This window comes from Triturus cristatus, chromosome 5_2, assembly GCF_964204655.1.
Source record: "Triturus cristatus chromosome 5_2, aTriCri1.1, whole genome shotgun sequence".
In the NCBI taxonomy this organism is placed as follows: Eukaryota; Metazoa; Chordata; class Amphibia; order Caudata; family Salamandridae; genus Triturus; species Triturus cristatus.
The window spans coordinates 499,807,734-499,831,221 of record NC_140588.1 but is presented as its reverse complement, the minus strand read 5'-3'; the positions used below and the strand labels follow the sequence as shown (position 1 = coordinate 499,831,221).

The following is a 23,488-nucleotide window of genomic DNA, read 5'->3' as shown; positions in this document are numbered from 1 at the left end:
TTGTTATTTTATATCACACCTAGTGGTCAGTTTTTTTTAATAGAAAAAGTCTTTATTTTGATTGTCCAACAATAGTGTGAGAAGAGTCTCAGCCAACGCGTTTCGTTCAGAAATTGAACTTTGTCAGGGCATGCATGAAGGTGAAAATTCACTCCAAAGTTCGGAAATCGTCTGTGTTAATGTATATCAGTCTCAAGGGGAGCAGTATTACTAGCGTAGCGATTCCAGAATACTCCTTGTTGCAAGCTAAGTGCCTCCTTGATAAGAGCACTATACACGATTCTGAATATAGTCAAAGGTCCATGCTCTCCCCTCAAAATATCACGTTCCTATTTATTTCCTATCGATACACCAGGTCAAAAATCTGCATTGAGCCAAAGAACTAAATGTGTTGGAATTTTCATTTTTTTTGTTTTTTTTAACCTTTATTGAATCCATATGCTACTGGTTTCCCTCCTCTGCAGCGACTTTTATTGGTGATCAGATTATGGTGTTCACAAAATGTGACATCTCTTTGAATGCCCGCACTGTCATTAGTCAGTTTTATGTTCCAGAGGATTCTGAAATAGTGGTATCTGTGTGGGACAATTAACAGAAACTTTGTACTTGACGAAAAAAGAAAATGTAAACAAAACCAGTACAAATCATTGTGTTGTTCCCTGATCAATATAAAAAAACAAAAACAGTTTAATTCAGTTCATCTCACAGAAAAAGTGTTGCGCATGGAAAAAAATCAATCAGCATTTGTATAGCGCATCACTGTCACCTGTAGGGGTATGTAGGCGCTGTGGATGTGACATCAGAATAAAGGTCAGAAACGAGCAGAAAGAGCCAAAATAATGGTCAAAAATGAGCAGAAAGAGGCAAAATAACGGACACAAAGAGTCAAAACAGAGGGCAGGAGTGAGCAGAAAAGAGGCAGAAAAATGAGCAGAGGAGGCACAAAACAGAAGGCAGCAGAGGGTAGCAGACTGCTGGCAAGCTAGACAGGAGGACCCTCGGAGAGGGGAGCTGGCATGAGGACCGCATGCACTTATTAACAGACTGACACACACTTATTGAAGCACTCTCAAACCCAGTCGGACACTCTCATACTGACTAGCAAACCCTCTCGGACACTCTCATACCCACTCACAGACCCACTCAGACACTCACACACCCAGTGAGACACTCACGCACTCACACACACCCACTCTCAAAGGTTACAGGTTACAGTTAGGAAATAAAAAAAAAAATTAAACTTTGAAATTCACTAAAAAAGCCAAAGGTTACAAGGACGTTATAGTTAGGAAATAACATTAAAAATTCTTAGAAAATCACACAAAAAAACAAAGGTTAGAGGCATGTTATAGGTGGGAAATAACATTAAAAAAAAAACCTTTGAAATTTACTGAAAAGACCAAAGGTAACAGGGACGTTAGAGTTAGGAAATAACATTAAAAAGCCATAGAAATTCACTGAAAGAAACCAAAGGTTACAGGGATGTTATAGGTAGGCTCAGATTTTACTTGTACAAGCTCAGTGAAATTCAGCAGTTATAGTTACCGGAGCGAACTATAACTTAAGCCCCTGCAATGCACTGCTTATGACCTCACATATTACATCACTCATGACATAGTCAGTGACGATATCATCCAGTGAGTGTAAGAGTTTTATAAGAGTTTACGATTGGTAAACATGTACACCATGCTACTACAAAAGTTAATATACAAGTGGATGTGTCACTGTGTGTACCCGTGTGTGAGTTGGTGTCTGTATTGGTGTGTGAGAGGCTGCATGGGTGTTTAAGTGGGTGTTTGAGTACCTGTGTGGCTGACCTAGTGGCTGTATTGGTGAGTAACTGGGCGTGTCAGTGATTGTAAGGACGAGTAAGCGGCTGTATGAGTGGGTCAGTGAGTGGGGGTCTGAATGGGTGTATGTGTGACTGTATGAGTGACTGTATGGGTGAGTGAGTGGGTGTCTGAATGGGTGTATGAGTGAGTGACTAGGTGTGTAAGTGGCTGTATGGGTGAGAGAAGCTGTTTCAGTGGTTTTATGGTTAAGTGAGTTGGTGTGTGAGTGACCGTATTGGAGAATGTTTCTCTGTCTGAATGGGTGTATGGGTGAGTGAACTGATGTGGGAGTACTTGTATGAATGGGTATGTAAGTGGTTGTGAGGGTTGGTCAGTGGGTGTGTGAGTAGCTGTATGGGTAAGTGTGTGGTTCTGAGTGACTGGTTGTATGAGTAGCTGTATGGGGGAATTAGTGGTTGTATGAGTGGGTGTGTGAGTGGCTCTATGGATGAGTGAGTGGTGGTGTGAATACTTTTATGGGCCTTTGAATGGGTATGTGGGTGGTTGTGTGGGTATGTGATTGGGTTTATGTGAGGTTGTATGGGTATGAGTGGGTGGATGTGTATTTATGTGGATGCTGTCATCAGTGATGTCATTTGAGATGTCATCAGCGATGTCCCTGACCATGTCATGAGTGATGTAATATGTGAGGTCATAAGCAGTGCATTTCAGGGGGCGTAAGTTATAGTTAGCTTGGGTAACTATAACTGTTGATTTTCACAGGTGTTTTGCTAATTAAATCTGAGGCCAACTGTAGCGTTCCTGTAACCTTTGTTTTTTTGCAGTGAATATCGAAGTTTTTCTAAATTCTGTTTCCTAACTATAACGTCCCTATAACCTTTGTTTCTTTTAGGGAATATATATATGTATACACAAATAACAGTGGGATGATGAAAAAAAGTGCTCGGTCTCAAGTGGAAGTGACAAAATGTGAAAGATGTGTGTCACACTTCAAAGAATCAGTAAAGCCCACCTATTTCAAATTATTATAGTGGGTCTGTACAATCTCTCAATGGCGTTTTGATCCACTAAACTTATCGGCTCACCATCAGGACTTAAATTGTAACATGCCAGAGACAATCAGAAGTGTACACCAAAATTTACATCCAAAAATTAAGGACAGCGATTTTCAAGAACAAACAAGATGGGGTTGGAGTTCAGTGTATCCTCAAGTATCATATGGAATAGGTGTTCCACCTAAATCAGGATTGTTGTGTCAGCCAGACTGGGTACTCCCTTGGGATGTTAAAGCTCAAAGCCTCTGATTTGCTTAGGTTCACTTTAAAACTGAACACAAGCAGTCCAGGTCCCAAGTTTACCAAAGAAGCCGGCGGTGCCATCTGCTTTAATTTAATGTAGGATTGTCACACCAGTATCATACGTTAATCAACATAGAACAAAAACGGAAAATCAAAGCACAACAAGAAGTATGCAAGTCATCGTTAAAATATTTGACGTCTTGCATTCCTTGTGTGCTAATTCAATGCAGGTGTGTCTCTAAAAATGTCCAAGGTTCCAAGGTCGTCTCCCAGGGGCATCGAGGTCGACCCCCTGTAAACAGTCACCCAAACACCCAAAGGAAAGATAGAAGCCCAGATCCTACAATGAATTAAAGCAATTTAAATGTGCATGATTTATACAAAAGTGTGTTCTCTAACAGTGAATCACTCTCTGTTGTTGAGTTGTAAAAATCAGTGCGGATCAATCCCCATGGAGAACCCCTGTTGAAACAACTGCTTTGGGGAACTTCAGCGTCCACCCAGGCTGCTTTCTGGTGCTGGGCCCACATCTCCCACCATCTGCTCCTTTTCACGGGTTGTGCACCACTAAAGCCTGACACGGCTGTCCGTCTTCCTACAGCACCATTCTCCCACCGAAGAGGGCCGCTAGGCATGAGGCACTACGTCCTTTTAGTTCTGCTTTGGGTGTGTGTCAGCCCCACTATTCCTGGTATCTGCTGTAGACACGCTATCAGACCCCAGAGAGGTATGCCTACAACTCCCCTGTTGTTGGAGATCAGCCAATCACTCAGCCTAATGGTCTTGACCTAGTGGGTGCTCTCGGATGCAGGGCTCAGTGGCAGTTGTGGAGCGTTTCCTCTTCTGTTAATCTTGCCCAAGGGCCTCTTAACCCACCGCCCCTAGTGTTCTCTCGTCTTCCTTGGACCGGAAGGTAGTAACCTGGACAGAAAAATTCTTCCTTCCTTCGTTCAGCTGGGTGACCCACATCTGGTTGTTCCTCTCTTTAGCTCCTATTTAGAAAGATGTGCAAGATATACGGTAGCTTGGACTCTACAACTGTAGTAATCTGCCATTGTGTCCCCAATGTCCACACTTCCTTTGGCAGAGGTACTTGACCAGGCACTAGAACTTCATGTATAATCTTTTGCCTCATTAACATGGTCTAATCTGGGTTCCAGCCCTGTGACAGTTGACCATATCAGCTCTGAGATTCCCAGAATAGCATTATTCATTATTTTTCTTTGTCAGAACATTAATGAAATTCCAGCAAAGAAAGGGTTTTAGGAGGGCAGTCTCTGAAGTATTGTCTTTGTTAAGTAGTCATGATGCCAGGTCTGTCATGTGGGAATTCCTCTCCGGACCACTTGTAATTGGGCACTAGGAGGCACCCAAGCACACGCAGTTAAGGCAAAAGCAGTGTAAGTGTTTTTCCAAGGCATGTTCTTGTCAATGTTACATGCAAAGCTGCCACTTGGATGGGTTTGGTATGCATTTATTGCAAGTCCTTTGTAAAAGTGACACATAGGGGCAAATTTATCAAGACTGCGGTGCCACAAAGTCACGCAATGTGATACAAGGTGGCGTGTATACTAGAAAGTGTATGTTCGAAGCATATGAGCTGCAGAATATACACTTGTGCATAGATCGCCATCTGGTGTTGGGCTTGTATGTTCGCACTTTGTTTTTGTATTGGAAGAAGTTCTTTGTAGTCACGAGATAGGTGACTCCTCCTTAGGACGGTAGTGCGCATGGGCATCGATTCCATCCTCAGATTGTTTTTTTCCGCCATCGGGTTCGGATGTAAATTGCTGCGCTCTGGGTCGGTGTCGTACTCGATCCCCCTTCGATGTGCAATCCCTCACCCTGCTCGACGGTATTGTTTCGATTGCATTCCCCTTCGTCGCGCATCCAAAAATTAATCAAGACCTTCGATTCCGGTCATCGAAGCGGTCCGTTGGGCCTATTTGTGCCATCAGGCCCTGCAGTCAATGAAAAGAACTCCATTCAAAAAATGCCCCCTGTGTGTTGCTAAATTCCCACACACTGATCTCCACGAGGTCTGTAACCTTTGCCTCTCTCCAGAAAACGAGGACAAAGACTTTGAGGCCTGTGCTTCCTTCCGATCAAAGAAGACCATACGTGATCGTCGGACTCGATGACACATAATGTCTCTATCAACTATCTTGGCGCCAGACAACATCTTCAATGCAGGCCCCGATGTTCCAGAAGAACAAGAACCGGAGGATGAGGACATCAGAGTCTCCGAGGCCGACGATGCAGATGCCGAGGATCAGACGGTTACTCCAGGTCAACGGATCATGAGTACCCAGATCCAGACCCCTGCCCCATCTAAAACAAAAGATAAGGCTCCAGTGACACCTTCGCCTTCGGACTCAGGTTGACACTGCGATAATACTTCAGATGCCCCGCCCTCGCGCTCAGCTCCAAAGTCCAGAGACAAGCCTTCAGACGGCTCGAGATCGTGCTAACCAAATAGTGGTACCGAAAAACCATCTCCGGCACCGAATCAAATGCCGAAACCACAGATTGTGCCACGCCCTGTTCTATCGACACCGAAGATGGCTTCGATGCCGTGCGCTTAGGCACCTAAACACACCGAGGGAAAGCCCTCGGTACTGAAAAACTCCATAAATCTTCAGAGCCAAAAAAGATTTCGGACAAGAAAACTCCATCAAAGCATAAGGAGACCAAGACCCCTCCTAAAGCTACAGAGCCTTAAGCAAAGCACCACTCGGAACCAAAGTCAAAGAAAGATAATAGCTCAAAGGAACTGTTTCAACCAGATCTCTCGGATCCAAAACAAAAAACTCTACACATTGACTCTGTTGCCGGTCATATCGCAACAATATCACCTAAAAATAGGAAATTAAACACCTCAGAGGCACCTAAGATACCCTTAAAGAAGAAAGACATAGCAACTTCACCTTTCAAATCATCCTCTCCCCCTCCAAATCTTCCAACTACACCACTTTCTCCAGTACACTCTCCACTGCTTCCTTCTTCACCTGCACCACAAGATGATGAAGATGACTTTGAGGGTGGGGATGGGGAAGTAGACCCACAAGGGGATGATGATGATGATATCCACAGTATCCCACCACCTGACCCTTGGGACGATTATAATAATATCCCAGATATACCTGAGCCTGACTCATACCCATCTAAACCATCCCCTCCGGACGACAACATAGGTTTTGCGCAACTCCTAACTGGAGCAGCCAAATATCATAGAGTAGAATTACACTCAGACCCTTTGGAGGAAGAGTTTTTATTAGAGACTTTTATACATTCACAGAAGTCAACAAGTACTTTACCTATGTTAAAAGGTATGAATAAACATGTCCCTGATGTGTTTAAAGACCCTGTCAGGGCTAGAATTCTCAACCCCAGAGTTGATAAAAAATATAAACCAGCTCCAAATGATCCAGCTTATATCAAGGGATAGCTCCCTCTAGATTCTCTGGTAGTGTCAAATGCCCGTAAACTGGCAAATTCCCAAATAACAGGTGATGCTCCTCCTCCGGATAAAGAATCTAAATTATTTTGACGCATCTGGTAAATCAGTTGCATCACAGGCGGCAAATTTCTGGCGCATTGCCAACGTCCAAGCTTTGTTGGCCAGGTATGATGGGGTGCATTTTGATGAGCTTGAGACATTCATGCAACATCTTCCAGAACAATATAGGTCTAAAGCTAACAACCTCATACAAGAGGGAAAACTAATTACAAACACCTCTATCAAATATGCTCTTGATGCAGCGGACACAGCATCTCGTGCCGTTAACACAAGTGTTTTACTGCGCAGGCAAGCATGGCTATGCATATCTGGTTTTAAACAAGAGGTATAGCCTCAAATTCTTAATCAACCTTTTGATCAAGAACACTTGTTTGGACCTGCGGTAGACACATCTTTAGAGAAGATGAAGAAAGACACTGAAACAGCTAAATCAATGGGGGCCTTGCAGTCACCAACAACTAGAGGTTCCTTTCTTCGCTCCTTTAACAGGGGCGCCTCCAAGACCATTGGGACAGACAACACTTCTTCTTCCTACAAAAGCCCCACTCAAACTTCCTCTAACAGAGGATATTTTAGAGAGGGTTACAGAGGAAATAACAAAGGAAGAGACCGCGGTAATAACACCCGCACCTCCGCTCCGCCCAGACCATTCCACTCTGGTCGGGGGGAAGACTATCACAGTTCCTAGCTGTCTGGAATTCCATCACCACAGACAGGTGGGTGACACAAATTATCCAGTATGGTTAATGCCTGGAACTTACCTCTACTCCTCCACACATACCACCCAAACAACGTCCGATCTCATACTTCTAAAACAAGAGATTCTCTCTCTCTCTCTTGCAAAATCAAGCACTAGAACCAGTTCCCATACACCATCAAGGCACAGGGGTTTACTCCCTTTACTTCCTCATCCCAAAAAAGGACAGTACTCTCAAGCCAATATTAGACCTCAGAACGTTAAACCTGTACATACAATCCGACCACTTTCACATGGTCTCTCTCCAACAGGTCCTCCCATTGCTCCAACAAGGCAATTTCCTAGCCACTATAGATCTCAAGGACGCCTACTTTCACATTCCTATTCACCCTGCTCACAGGAAATATCTACGGTTTGTAGTGGACAGTCAGCACTACCAGTTCAAAGTGCTCCTATTCGGAGTCACTACAGCACCCAGAGTCTTCACAAAATGTCTCGCAGTAGTAGCAGCTTACTTGCGAAGACAACACATTCATGTGTTTCCTTACCTCGACGACTGGCTCATAGAAGCCAAGTCACGCAGTGATTGTGTGTACCACACACACAAAACAATCCAGCTGCTGCACAACTTAGGATACACAATAAACCTCACCAAGTCACATCTTCAACCGTCCCACACCCAACAGTATCTAGACGCCACAATAGATACTTCAAAAGCACTTGCATACCCCAACCCAGCCAGAATAGCCAGCATGCAAGCTCTTATAACAAAATTTCAACCTCAACACTCACTACCAGCTCGAGTGTTTATGCAACTAATAGGGATGATGGCCTCTTGCATTTTAATCGTACCTTATGCAAGACTCCAAATGCGTCCATTACAAGAATGTTTGGCACATCAGTGGAACCAGGCTCAAGGTCAGCTTACAGATCTGGTGTTGGTAGACAGCCGCACACATCGCTCTCTGCAGTGGTGGAACACACAAAACCTTTCCAAAGGGCGGCTCTTCCTAGACCCGGTTCCACAGATAGTGCTAACAGTGGACGCATCGCTCACCGGCTGGAGAGCTCATCTCTTAAACTACACCATTCAGGGTATCTGGACCCACCAACAAACTGCTCCACATCAACCACCTCGAATTACGGCGATTTTTTTATAACATTAAAATCATTCCAAATACATCTCGTACACAAAGCTGTCCTCGTCCGTACGGACAATATGACAGCAATGTACTATATACAGAAACAGGGGGAGGGACACACTTTCTGCAGCTTTCAGGCCTAGCGCAAAACATATGGAGATGGGCCATTCCTCAAAAAATATACCTTTTAGCAGAACATCTTCTAGAGGAACACAATCAGATTGCGGATCTGCTCAGTCGCCAGAAACAACAGATCCACAAATGGGAACTTCATCTGCAAGTTCTTCGTCCGTTTTTTCAAATGTGGGGCCACCCAGACATAGATCTGTTCACCGCACATTTAAACACAAAATGCCCAAGCTTCGCCTCCAGGTATCCACACCCATTGTCCAAAGGCAATGCGATATGGATGAACTGGTCAGGCAGATTTGCATAGGCTTTTCCGCCTCTCCCGCTCATTCCATTACTGGTGCGGAAGCTCAAACAACAGTCTCTCACAATGATCCTAGTTGCTCCAACATGGGCCCGGCAACCATGGTTCACAACCCTTTTGGAACTCTGAATAGTTCCACATCAAAAGTTGCACCGTTCCCCAAAGCTTCCCATGCAGAAACATGGAGAGATAAGGCATCCAGATCCAGCTCAACTGAACCTAGCGATCTGGCTCCTGAAGTCTTATAGTTTGGTTACCTCAATCTCCCTCCAGACTGTATGAACGTCATTAAAGAGGCTAGACGTCCTACCACTAGAGCATGCTATGCAGCTAAATGGAACAGATTTGTGATCTACTGCAATAACACCAAAATCAATCCTCTAGATTGCTTCAATTCAAAACATTGTGTTACCTCCTGAATCTATAAAAATGTAATCCAGCATTCACATCTGTACGATTACATCTTGCTGCCATAGCTGCTTACCTACAGAACAGACAACACTTGTCATTGTTTAGGGTACCTCCCATTAAAGCATTAATGGAAGGCCTTAAAAGAATAATTCCTCCCAGAGTTCCACCCTCTCCAGTGTGGAATCTAAAAATTGTCCTTACCAGGCTCATGGGTCCCCATTTGAACCTTTACATAAATGTGAGCTACAATTTTTCACATGGAAAGTAGCTTTCTTTGTGGCGATCACATCTCTCAGAAGAGTTAGTGAACTCCAGGCATTAACCATACAGGAACCATTTTTACAAATACATCACAACAATGTGATTCCTAGGCCAAACCTAAACCCTAAATTCTTACAAAAAGTCATTTCTGCTTTCTGCCTTAACCAGTCTGTTGAACTACTAGTCTTTTTTCCTCAACCAGACTCAGTAGCAGAATGGGCTCTTCATATGCTTGACGTCAAAAGAGCTATCCTTTACTACATTTAAAGGACAAAAGCTTTCAGGAAAACTAAACAACATTTTGTAGCTTCCTCACCACCACATAAAGGCAATCCTCTATCAAAAGCTGGAATTGCCAGGTGGATCGTTAAATGTATCCAGATATGCTACCAAAAAGCAAAGCGTACATTATCCATTCCCCGTACAGCGCATTCCACTCGCAAGCTAGGGGCTTCTATGGCATTCTTAGGGAACATTCCCATAGATGACATTTGTAAAGCATCAACATGGGCTACACCGCACACTTTCACAAAACACTATTGTGTAGATGTGCAGGCAAAACAACAGGCTAGTGTGAGCCAGGCTGTACTAAAGACACTTTTTTCAAACCACTGCAACAGATTCAGATGGCCACCGCTAGGGAGAGTACTGCTGTACAGTCTATGCACAAGTATATATTCTGCAGCTCATATGCCTCGAACAGAAAATGCTACTTACCAGTATGCATCTGTTCTTGGCTTGTAGAGCTGCAGAATTATATACGCCCACCGCCTCCCCGGGTACCTTTATATGTTGCAGTGCTATCTTACTTGGATACATCACACATGGACATCTCTTACTGTTTCTCACAAACTCCATCGTCACCCTTTATGGCGATAAACAATCTGAGGATGGAGTCAATGCCCATGCTCACTATCGTCCTAAGGAGGAGTCACCTATCTCGTGACTACAAAGAACTTCTTCCAATACAAAAACAAAGTGCAAACATCCGAGCCCAACACCAGATGGCGATCTATGCACAAGTATATCATTCTGCAGCTCTACATGCCATGAACTGATGCATACTGGTAAGTAGCATTTTTCTAACTTTCCAGCACAAAAGTGTCTTTTTTCAGCAGAATTAGCTCTTTGTGCCCCGTGCCACTTTGCGTCAAGGGAGTGTTACTTGGGTGGGTCTTGGACGTTATAGAGCAACCAACAATGTTTTTGGACACAGACACATTTTCTAAAATTGTAAGACCTGTTTTTTTCATCAGAAAATAATGTCTGCTTCAGGCAAGCACAGAGTTGGAGAAATATATGTATTTCTCCAGTTCACACATTGTATTTGTGCTGCACTGTACAGCATACAGCCAATGTGTGAAATGTTTTCAAAATGTTCTTGCTACATGGTTTTGTACTACAAAATCTATGCTAGATATGACGCACAAACCTGTGTGCCATGATGCAACGTTGTGTGCATGGCACTAAGCAGCCTGTTTGTGTCCGAGTGTAGGGTAACAGCAGCAGGCCATATTTAGTAAATATGGCTGTGTGCTGCAACTTTGGTTGTTGCTCTTCTTTGTGTTTCTAGTAAATTTGCCCCTGAGCTTTGTCATCCCAAACTGAGAAATACCTTTCTCTAAATTGCCTCGCATGTAATGAGGAAGATGGTGTACCAGATGCAACATTAAGTTTAGGTTACTCGCATAGTGTAGTCCCACATACCACAATCCCTGCACAAACAACCTGCCATCCTGTCTCTAATGTATGTCTGCATGACAGTGCTGTAGACATACATTACAGGAGTATAAGAAGTTGACTCTCTATCTAGTGGACCAAACCGAGGTACACTGTGTAGAGAGTCCAGTCAACCCTTATTGGTTTACAGAACCAAAAGCGATAACACTAAATGCTCTCTTTTGTAGTAATGTGGACTAGCAGCTTAGGCTTACCAGAGATTGGTGCTAAGCATTTGTTGTACTCACAGAAGCAATAAATGAGACACACACTCAAGAAAGAATCCGAGACAAGTTTAGAAAATAACTCATATTTGTATATACATTTTTGATACAAGACCTGTGTTAGCAAGTAAGTACTTTTTTAACTATCAAATTTTACAGGCAAGTAAAATGTTCACTTAAATGCGTCTTTTCGCAGCAATAGTTTCCTATGGGGGAAAAAAAGGCATATGTTGAATACAGGTATTTGCGTTCTGTTTCTGGGGGTCTCCTTCAGGACTTAAGGTCATAGGGGGCCAAAGTACCATCAGCAGTTTCTTGTTACTTGCCCAGGGGCGGTCGGGTGCAGAGGTACTGGTCGGGTTTGTAGCCATGCGCACTACGCCGTTAGAAAGAAGGGGGGCCATCTGGAAACAGGCTGCAGAGAAGGACTTGGGGACAAGTCCGGGTGCTCCGAATGGGGGGCTTGGTTCCCAAGGGTCTGGGAGAAAGGAAGTACAGTTGGTTCTCGGTAACCTAGGCTGAGGGCGCTCCGATGCAGAGGGGCATGGTCGGCTGGGCTGTTGCTTTGCAGGGCCTTGCGGTTGTCGGTCTTGCCGGTTGTGGGTGCAAAGATCAGGACAGCTGGGCGACTCTGGAAGTGGGTCTCTGCAGTGTAGACGTCCCTCGACGGCCGCTTGTCTAGGTGTTGTTAGAGTCCTGATCGGACTTAAACAGGCCTTGGTTGCTTCAAGGGGTCCAGTACCTTCGGTAGTGGTGCTGTGCGGCTCCGGTTGGTCCTGGCGTCTTCCCACTTGGTGGGGAGAGGGATCTGACCTTCCAGAGCACTGTGACCTCTTCCTGGGTGGCTGCTGCGTCTGTACGACTTGGGAGTGGCAGTACAGTAAACCGGACTCTGCTGTTTTATTGCACTGCAGGGGAGTAGCTCCTCTACTCCAAGGGAGATTGCAGGCAATTTGTGACGGGCTGGCAGTTTATCGGGGTTCTTGGTAGAGGTCAGCTGCAGGACTAGCCGGTTTCTTCATGGTTGTAGACTGGTGCAGGCAGGCAGGGTTTTGTGCCAAAAGTCCACAGCCAATCTTCCGTTCTCGTTTTAGAGACTTTTTTTTTTCCTCTTCTTCTGGGTCCGTTGAATCTAACTTCATGGCATCAGGAGTGTGTCCTAAATACTCTATTTAGGGGCATTAAGGGGAGTGACAGGCAGTAGCCAATGGGCTGCTTACCTTTAGGGTGACTACACTCTCTATATGACCGCTTCCCGTGGGAAGGTGGTATTACTCTGACCCAGTGGGCCTAATTCCACCAAAAGCCAAGATGGAATTATTTATTTTGTGTTCACATCAGGTAGCCCACCTTAGTGGTGAAACTAGTCTGATAGGAAACAAGCCTCCAGACCAGCTGATTTGTTCGCCTGTCCTGTTGCCAAATGGGCCTGGGGCAGGGGGTGACATTATCCCTGTCTGGGGAAGCCTGGGTCGCATATCAAAGTTGGCAGAGTCCTTTTATTCCTCCTGTCTTGATTTGCTGATTACTTAGCCATCCTGCTTGGAGGAGGTGACAACACCTCTGGCCGGAGCAGGCATTGTTTCTGCCCTCAGAGAGTGTGAGCTCTCACCTGCAGGGGGCCAGAAAACCTGTCTATGGTGGCAGGCTGATCGACACCAATAAGCCAGTACACTAGTAGTCGATAGGTTTTCAAGGAGCATCTTTAAGGTGCCCTATTAATAAATCCATTACTGGAATCAGTGTGGGCTTATTAATACGAGATGTTTGATACCAAACATCTTTAGTTTGAGTGAAGCCATCATGTAGCTGGGGAATTCGTAATCATCAGGACCCAGTACCTATACTCAAGATGGCTTTCCTGTTCACTGGCAATGTCCAAGAATCGACATGGTCATCACAGGGGTATATCTGTCATGCAGATATCTCCTCTCATGCAATATAATGCACCATGCCTGAGGGCTGTAAGGCCTGCTGTAGGGGTGACTTACTCATATTACTTGCAGTGTCTTCAGGCATGACACACAAGAGGTGTGCCATGTTGTGTCTTCACTTTTCTCTGCACCATGTCACAGAGCCTGCAGTGGCAGTTTGCATGAGTGTGGTGAGGGTCCCTTAAGGTGGCACAATACATGCTGCAGCCCCTAGGGACCTCTTTAGTCTCCCTGCCCTGGGTATCGGGGTACCATTTACTAGGACTTACAGGGGGTGCTAAAGATATTGCCAATTGGGGGAACAATTGTACAGTTTTAGGGAAAGGGATCTGGCACTGGAGACCTGGGTAGCAGGAACTCAGTGGACTTCTGTCAAGATTGCATCGAATACCAGGCAAAAAAGTGGGCATGACCATTTTTTTTTTAAAAGGAGGACATTCCTACAAAGAGCTCATGTTGGGCAAAGTAGAACTGTTGTATGGCAGGAGGCACCTGGGCATGAGTGGGATCATTCATACCTCTCAGTCATTTTTAGGTCTGGCGTTAGCCATGACCATTTGATTATACTAAAATTATATTTACAATGTACTTTAGTATAGGCGCTCCCAGCAGCCCTCTTCAACCATTGGTCTGTTGTTGTGTTATTCACATTTTTATTCCACCTACAGCATGCAACATGGGGCAGTGGGTCAGCCCACTTCAGCCATTGGCTATTTTCACTGTGAGTGACATAATTCTGCCCTTTCACAAGCAGAATATCCATACACACAAAGAATTCCCTTAAGTTCAAATCACTACTATGGCAATGTGTGCCTTTTGAGATTCAATTTATTTTACTCTATAGAATTTGTTTTAGATTGATGAGAGCATGGTAGCTTCCTCGACAATAAACATATGCAAAGATTGTGACTAAGCGAAACATTAATTGGTAAATCAAAAGCCTGGTTTATTGTGGTATATACTGCACTGACAAGGGACACGTGGCAAAGAGAATGGGTTAAAACGCTACTAGTTCAAGTCAACATTGAATCCGCCACATGGAATCTGAACGTGAAATTAACCTAGTGAGGGTTTTACATAAGTATTGTCCCATTATAAATCAGTTGAGAATACAAGTGAAAGATTCAGATTGGATACTAACAAGGAAAGATCAAATACATTTCTGAGCCATACATAGTTCATGATGAGCAGTTTGTGATACTAGAACTGTGAAAATTTGATTATGTGCAGTGAATAAATATTCAAACGATAAGTGTGTGCATTTTTCTTACACAAGCCGAAGCATGTTTTGATTCCCAATTAATAATTCTGTAAAACTTGTTCTCATTTCAGTTCTCTGAATACATTCATGCTCAAGTGGAGGCAGGTAAAGGGAAACTAGCCCCAGGTTTTGACTCTGCCAAAATTATTGAAAATATGTTCAAGAATCAAGACCGTAATGAAGATGGGAAAATGACAGCAGAAGAGTTCAAATTGAAAGATCAGGAACAACACCACGATGAACTGTAATGATAACCTGGCGGATGTGCTGCTCCTATGTGCACGTCTGTATTTTGTATGTACAGCACCAAAGGAACATTTGGAGTATGCAGTCAATTCACCATGAAAGGATGGGGAGGGAGGGGTCTGTTGTTGCTGGTTGCGTGTGTAATCGGTGCCTTAGTAAGATATTTACAAATATGGTGAAAATACATTGTTTTCCGGTGAGCATCACTCGAAGCATTATGGTTTCAAAGACCTGCAAACGCAAGATCAGCGTGCCAGCACGGATAACTATTTTATTACTGGTGGTTTGATGAGGAGTGTGCCAACAAGTGAACTTAGCAGTGCACTTTATATTGACATGCCACTGCAGTTTTCTAGTAGACACAGAAAGAAGATGGAGGAGATTTTAATCCAAGTCTTGTTCAACATATTGCTTTAGATTGTGTTACGCCTTGGATATGAAGCTGTGTAAATGATGCAGCAGCTTGTAAACACAGGGCAGTACATGAACACTTTGGCAACAGGCCGGGAATTATCACTGCGTCAATGTTGGTGGTCTTAAACAGCAATTCAGTTTTTTTGTATGTAGCTCCTTAGTCGTGATGGCAAGAGTGGCTTAATTTTTTTAAGACGTTTTCCTTTTGAAAATATGTTTCCCAAGGAGTTTCTTAAACAGAAACAGTAGTGTAAGGTTATGCTGAAAATGTACCTTCTGGTGTGTATTTTGTTAAAATGTGCATGAAGGTAGACCCAGTTGCTCTGTTATAAGAGGGCATTATGTGCTAAACAGTCCCTTCTGATTGGTTGACTGTGTTCCATTCCCTGGGATACTTGTTAAGTGAAATAATTCAAAGGACAATACACAGAATTGCATTAAAGTCCGAAGGAAGCAAAAATCTTGATTCTTTGGTGTCCTTTGGTGAAAAGGAAACTGTTTAGGACTCCATTGTAAAACCAAGCTGTCTTCTTGGTTAGCAATGTACTTCAGCTCCGTAAAGAACACATTGGTCCTATGCCTACTGCAGAAAGTGGGGTATTAAGCAACGAGGTGGACATTTTCAGGCTTACCAAAGGAAACAAAATACCTTCCTCTTGTGATATAGCAAAGGCAGACAACAATCCAAGTACACCTTTCCTTTCACACTATTGCAGAATTGTTCCTTAGAACTACAAGTATTCCTTTCCTCTGGGTTGTTTTAGAATGACACTAACATATATTCTAAAATGCCTTTCATATGCATACGTTATACTAATCCATTGGGCCTTAGTGAGGTTTATACATAAATATTGTTCCGTTACAAATGAGCCGAGAATACATGTAAAAGCTTCCGATTGGATACTTACGGTCAGGACTGCTTTCTATAATTCCTGGAAAGAGAAAATCCTAATAAGCAACTCAGGCACAAAAGAAATCATGCAACTGTTCAGTCTGCATCAACAAAAGTGTGACATTCCATCACTTGAAATATTTTGCCATTCTGAATATGTACTTCATAACGTGTATATCCCATCAAGATATGAATCAGTCACTTTTTTGGTCCAAGGGTTACCCTAAACATATAGAAGTTTATACCACTTTCAAAATCTTGTCATTGCCTACAAATATCCGGAGCCATTCACAAAGGTAAAGTACACTGCAAGTTTACTCTTACACTTTTGAGTTACTTTACTACTTTTGACTATTCACAAAATCTATGTGTAAGCATACTCAAAAGTGTAGACTTGAACGTCTCCACCTCCTGAAAATGAGCATGGAGCCAATACTATGAGTGTAAGTTACTATTGCCAAAAAGAAACAGTAGTAAGTCCAGCACCACATGTAGCCAATCACTGGTACTGCAAAACCCTCTCATAGAAAATAAGGGATAGGGATTTGAAATAACACTCCATAGGAAATAATGTTTATTAAATTAAATTAAATTATTTCAAATGGTAAAAAATATAAATGAATATGTATGGTTAGAAAAGGCTGAAAATAAAACATTTATTATTTAATTATAAAACATTTCAACCATTTTTTAATTGAAAAATGAATGTAACATTTTAATAAAAGTTTACATTAATTTAAATTATACAAACTACTTTAATAATGTTTAATGGATAATTTAAAAAAATGCTTTATTTTAGATGGTTTCTTTTAATTTAAACTGCAGCAAAATATTTTTTCTGTCATTTAATATATTGCAGTTAAAAATGTAAATCATAGTTATCAGCGCTGTAGTATTTTTTCTACATCGAAAATAAAAGTATAAAATTAATTAAAACATTAATATTGAATATAAAGGTTTTTTAAAAGTTTTTTTCCAGCTTTAACAAACTTTTGTACATTTTCCCTATATTTTACCATACCGAGATCTCTGTCGCGACTGCAGAGTCCAACTATGGTAAAGTATAAGAGCAAGTAAAAAAAAAACATTTTTTAAACTCGAAAAATTAATAAAAACGTTTGCATGTCCAGTATTATTTAAATTAAGTTTATATATTTATTTTAAACGTTGAACAAAATTAACAAAACCTTACAGCTTTATTAACTTAATTTTAAGTTAAATCTGTAATTCATTTTAAAATTAAATACAAATTAAGTTGAAATTAAAAATACATTACCACACACAGTAAAAAAATATTATGCATTAACTATTGAAAGTGATGTATAGAATTAAAAGTAATATTGTTATATTAATGTTGTCAAATTAAACAAAGGTTGTTAAAATCTTTTACAATTAAATGCATATTTTATTTATATATCTTTAACATTAGATTATATTCATTTATATTTAACTATTTTCAATAATTTTATTTAATTAATGTTTCTTTATGTGGGGTTTTATTTCAAGCCCCTACATTCATTTATTTCTAGGGGAATGTATTTCAGCACCAGCGGTTGGCGTTGTGTGGTGCTGAACTACTTCAGCTCTGAGCAGGAGTAATTTAGTACTATGTTGGGTCCCTTTTGGCTGCAGTAACTTTAGAAGTGCACTTTGTGAATAGTAATGGGTTTACTCTTTTGTGGGTTGGCACGTGTCCCTCCCTAACACTCCCTTAACTTCTCCTTAAACCCCTCAAATTTTGTAGTAGGTATGCCCTATTTTTAAACCAATCCCCTTAGTTCCTCCCACATTTACTACTAAATAATAAACCTACATGTGTGAGGATCTCAAAGTAGAAAAGATTGGAGAGGTGGTGGTGATTATTTACAGTCATAGGTTTGTGAATAGCATTGTAATAGTACTACTAAACGTACTACGAAATGCTGTTTGCGAATAGTCCCCATCGTGTTCTAACCCAGCAAGTTTTTCTTTCCTAGATTTACTGCTTTATTCAGCAATATAGTATGTTGTTCCTGTTTTCTTCTGGATCTAAGTTAGTTAAATGCTTTTTTACTTCTTTGATGAAATGGCACAACAAACTCAACTGAGGAGATTCCATTTCAAAATGTAATTGAGTGCTCTGAGTGAAAGCAAAGCCAAACCTCAGGACATAGTCCTATTGTCACAAGGATGTTCCCTCTCTGTTATGGGTGCACTTTGGGATTTGTGAGCTTCTAGTACCCGAGGTAAGGTGGATGTGGCATGGAGAATGTAGGGGCACGTATAAATACTTTAAGCTAATTTCCAAGAACAAATGTTTATGTGGTTTGGGTTGACCCAAATAAGGTAAAGAATAACTATGTTGATTGCATCTCTGCTTTTCAGAGCTTAGTCAAATACTGGAAATACTAGGCCAGGGTTAAATGCCACACCATACAGAAAACACTATCCCAAACATCCGAATTCTTATTAGGTGTGTGCTAATCTATAAAGAATTATGTGTGACAATCCAGAATGATGGATGTCTTTTTCATGCCTTTTACATGTGTCGCCTGTAACTTTGGAAGCAATCGGAGGTGCGTTCTGCACCCTGTACAAGTGGTTTGTTTTCTATGGTCTCCAACTCGGTGATGTGATTACATTGTTTTTAAAAGAAACATTGGGATGTAAAAATTTGTTCCAATATTTACGGGTTTAAGAAATATCACGAACAGTAATGTCAGGAAGACAGATAAGTAAATAAGGTGAAAGGTAAGGGTAACTTTAAATCTGAAAAGTGTGTGTGTATTTAAAAAATAAAGAAGGGGGAAATAGGTGATTTACCCCCCAAATAACAACATATACATTATAGATCCCGAAGAAATAAATAGTACCACAATTAAATATAAGGAACAAGCTGACACTCTGAAATATTAATCACCACGTTTAATCCAATGACATGTTACGTTGTAACCGCCTTTGTCAAATCTGACAAAAGCCGTTACAGCAAAATGAGTCATTGGATTTAACGTGGTGATTCCCCCATTCAAGTACTAGGAATTTGCATTATATTGTAGCTTTATGTTGTTACTTTGAGAACTTCAGAAATGTATCCACATTGCTGCTGTTTCATTGCAGACTAAGAGAGGAATTTGTAAAGCATACATAGTCATGACTACATTGCGGCATTAAGGGGACTGGCGTTATTTTCGCAGTATTAAGTTGACTGATGTTGAGGTTTTTCTTTCTCAAAAACACAGTGTTTGTAATGTCTTTTTCTCTTGTAAAGTACTTTGTGAAAAAAGTTCCTTGGAAGATTTTCCAAATTATGAGTAGTACATCATAATAGAATTTTGATAAATTAAACTATTTTATCAACACCTTGTGATTTGCCTTGTATTATTTTTTTACTTTGGCTGATAACATTTAATGGTGCTGTAATATAACACGTGCATTTGTAAATCACACCATGTTCATCCCCCTGGGCACTTTGGTGCTGAATAACTGGTGTTTATTGTACTATGCTTTGCCTAAAATGCCCAAATGGTTTTAAAAAGTTAAATAACTGTAGATATATAGGACAGCCACTCTGTGGACTATGCATGGACTGAATGAGAATGGCACACAAGTTAACAGGGTCAGATTGAAACTGAAGTGGCCAGAAGTTTTACCTTCAGCTTTAAAAGAGATTGTGAAATAAAACATAGTTCTTTTTAAGTGACATAGGGCCTGATTTAGATCTCAGCAGACGGGTTACTTTGTCACAAGGGTGACAGATATCCTGTCCACCTAAATATCAATCCCATTATATTCTATGGGATTTATATTTTGGTGGACGGGATGTCCGTCACTGTTTTGACCGAGTAACCCATCCGGACGAATGTAAATCAGGCCCACAAAGACTTAATTTTATTCAAGACAATAGGACGTTTTTTGTGGCTCAGAATCAGTTTAAAAAGCTCACCAAATGACTAAGAGAAATGTGTGAGTGGCCACTTTGCTGGTCCAAGAAATCTTTCTCCCATAGTTTTTAGTTTGTAAAGAAATTCTTTGAAGGCAGCAAAAACATTCTGTAAAGATGTTTGGCTACACAACCAGGCTTTCGAAACAATAGTGTAGCACAAATGTCACATGAGACATTGCTGGTTACAGAGAAAGATGTTATGTACTCCTCACCCACATAACCTAAGTTCGTATATTAACTTTCACATATAACCTAGAAGAGGTGGTCTTTTGCAACTATACACTGAACTGAACAAAAGAACAAGTTACTTACCTTCATTAACGTTTTTTCTGGTGGATACAGGATCTAACTGTGGATTCCTCACCTTTTGAATATCCCCCATGTGCAGCATTCCTCAGAAACTTTTCCCTCTAGCTCTCCCACATCGATGAGGACATCACAACCAAGGCTCCGCACACAACTCTGCATGATGTCATCGGAGTCATAAGAAGACCTCGTCGGCATGATGACATCAGTTTCCACCCATTTTTTCCATGCCTCCAAGGCGAATAGGTGAACCAACAATACATATGCCATAACGTACGCAGCATATGCCAACACAATCTCATACAACTATAAAAAAATAACTGAAAGCACTTAAAATGCATATACAATAGCATAATCATAAGTCTCACATTTTTTCTCATTAGAAACTTCATATATGACCTATAACCAAACTTATTTTCGGTATACGCAGACAGGCAATGGGGAAGTGGGTGGGTCAGTGAGGAATCCATCGATAGATACTATATCCACCAGAAAAAGCTTCACCGAAGGTAAGTAACTTGTTCTTTCAATGGATACATCAACCTGTGGGTGGGAATCTGCCTGCCTATACCAAAAAATCAGGGTAAAACAGAACAAGCAAAATGGCCGTCCCTCCTAACTTCCGAACCCAAGCAATAATGTTTTGCAAAAGTGTGGAGGGAGGCCCAAGTAGCAGTTTTGCAAATGTCAATCACAGGGACACATCTAGCCAAAGCAGAGGTTGAAGACTTCGCTCTAGTAGAATGAGCTCTAATACCTAGAGGTAGTTCCTTCTTAACAGTTGTGTAGCAGATTTTGATACATAGGGTTATCCATCTGGACAAAGTCCTCTTGTTCATTGCTTTCCTTCTCATTTTTCCCACATATCCAACAAACAGCTGGCAATCCATGCTGAACTCACAAGTTCTATCTATATAGACCCTCACAGCCCTTTTAGGGTCCAAAAGGTGTACACTCTCCTCCTCCTTTGATGAATGCGGGGTATGGTAAAAGGTAGGCACACTAATTGACTGTCTCAAATGGAAAGGAGTAATCACCTGTGGCAGGAAAGCAGCTCTGGTTCTAAGTACCAACTTATCCACAAGTATTAAGCGCCTGCAACTCACCCTTCTAGCAGAGGTTATTACTACTAAAGATATAGTCTTAAAAGTAAGAAGCCTCATCGGGCAACTATGTAAGGGTTCAAATGGAGAACATATAAGATATGTAAGGACTAGATTAAAATCTCACTGAGGCACAAAAAACAGTGGGAGGGAACTTATTAGTAAGCCTCTTAATGATTCTTAATACTATAGGAGACTTGAAAAGGGAAGGTTGATCAGGCAAAAAAATGAATGCCAATAGGGCAGACAAATACCCCTTAACTGCTGCAGCTGTTCATTCTTGCTGCACCAGGGAAAGCGCAAAACTCAAAACATCCGACAAATGGGCCTTCAAACGATCAATTGAATTCTCTCCACACCATTTCTCAAATGTTGCCCATCTGCCAGTATAGACTGACTTGTTGGAGTGTCTTCTGGCTGATAAAACAACATCCACCACACCAGGTGGGAGAGAGAAAGAACTCGGGTTGCCCCGTTCAATCTCCGGGCATGCAGGTGCAGGCTCTGGAGGCAGGGGTGTAGAACCTGCGACTGCAAGAGGAGGTTTGCCCTAAGTGGGAGATGGAGCGGAGGGTACAATGAGAAGTAAAGAAGGTCTGTGTACCACACCCTTCGCAGCCAATTTAGCTCTAATAATATGACTCGTGCAAGGTCTTGGTGAATCTTCTTCAGAACTCGAGGAATCTAGGGTATGGTTGGAAACGCTTAAACCAGCTAGGAGGCCCAGTCCAGTTGGAACGTGTCGCCCAATGCTCCCTGCATTAGATGCTGGAGGCTGCAGAGCGACGGGCAGTACACGTTCTCGTGAGTGGAAAACGGGTATAATTTAGGGATTCCCCACAGCCCGACAATGTGCCGAACCACTTCAAGATGGAGACGCCACTCATGATCAGCTGTATAATGCCAACTGAGAATGTCCATACATACATTCCGAATTCCGGCCAAGTGATTTGCAGTTATGCAAATCCGATGGCCCTGAGCCCAGAACCAGAGCTGGCGAGCTTATCATAGTAGTATTGTCTATCAAAATTTGAATTGAATAACCACAAAGTTAAGGGAGGAAGGCCTTGAGAGCCAGACGTAATGCCCTCAAATCCAGAAGATTGATATGCAACGATCTTTCTTCTGGAGACCAAAGACCTTTGATCTCCAAATTCCCAAGATGAGCTCCCCACCCTAGAATGGAGGCATCCGTTACTACTGTGGCCACCGGAGGTGTTGCGTGAAACGGCTTCCCTTGAGATAGATTGCCGGGCACACCGCACCATTGAAGATCTGCTGCAGTGTCTCTGGAGATCTTGACCAACTCCTTGAGATCTCTTTTGTGCTGAAACTACTGCCTGCGGAGGCACCACTGAAGAGCCTTCGTGCCAACATCCATGGTTGACCAACAGTTTACAGGAGGCTAACAGACCGAGCAGGCGCCAGACCCTCAGGACTGGAACCAAAGCTCTGCCCTAAAACAGTAAAATCATAGGCTGAATGTCCTGAATCCTCTGAGGAGGCAGGAAGGCACGACTCACTGTTGAGTCCAGTACTGCCCCTATGAACAGGGTGCACTGAGAGGGCTCTAGGAGAGACTTGGGCTCATTTATTGAAAAACCAAGGCTGAACAACAGTTGTGTTGTCAACTGCAAATGGTGGAACACCATCCCTTGCGACTTGGCTTTGATCAGCAAGTCATCCAAATAAGGGAATACTGCTATCCCCCCGACCTTCTAAGATGCGCTGTGACCACCGCCATCACCTTCATGAACACTCAAGTTGTGTAAGTAAAATCAAACAGAAGGACCGCAAACTGATAAATCTGAGACCCCACAGTAAAACAGAGATACTTCCGATGCGATTTTCAGAATGGGGATATGAAAATACACATCCTGCAAATCAATAGAAACCATCCAGTCTTCCTTTT

General features: G+C 42.1%; 1 protein-coding gene across 1 annotated transcript in view; it reads left to right on the top strand.

Moving 5' to 3' along the window:
• The window catches only part of FKBP9 (FKBP prolyl isomerase 9), a 198,382-nt gene extending 178,799 nt beyond the window's left edge, over positions 1-19,583 (top strand). The window contains exon 10 of the mRNA XM_085607498.1: positions 14,765-19,583. Coding sequence (XP_085463624.1) covers positions 14,765-14,941 — 177 coding nt within the window. The 3' untranslated portion in view covers positions 14,942-19,583. The remainder of the gene's footprint in view (positions 1-14,764) is intronic.
• Positions 19,584-23,488: the final 3,905 nt, after the last annotated feature.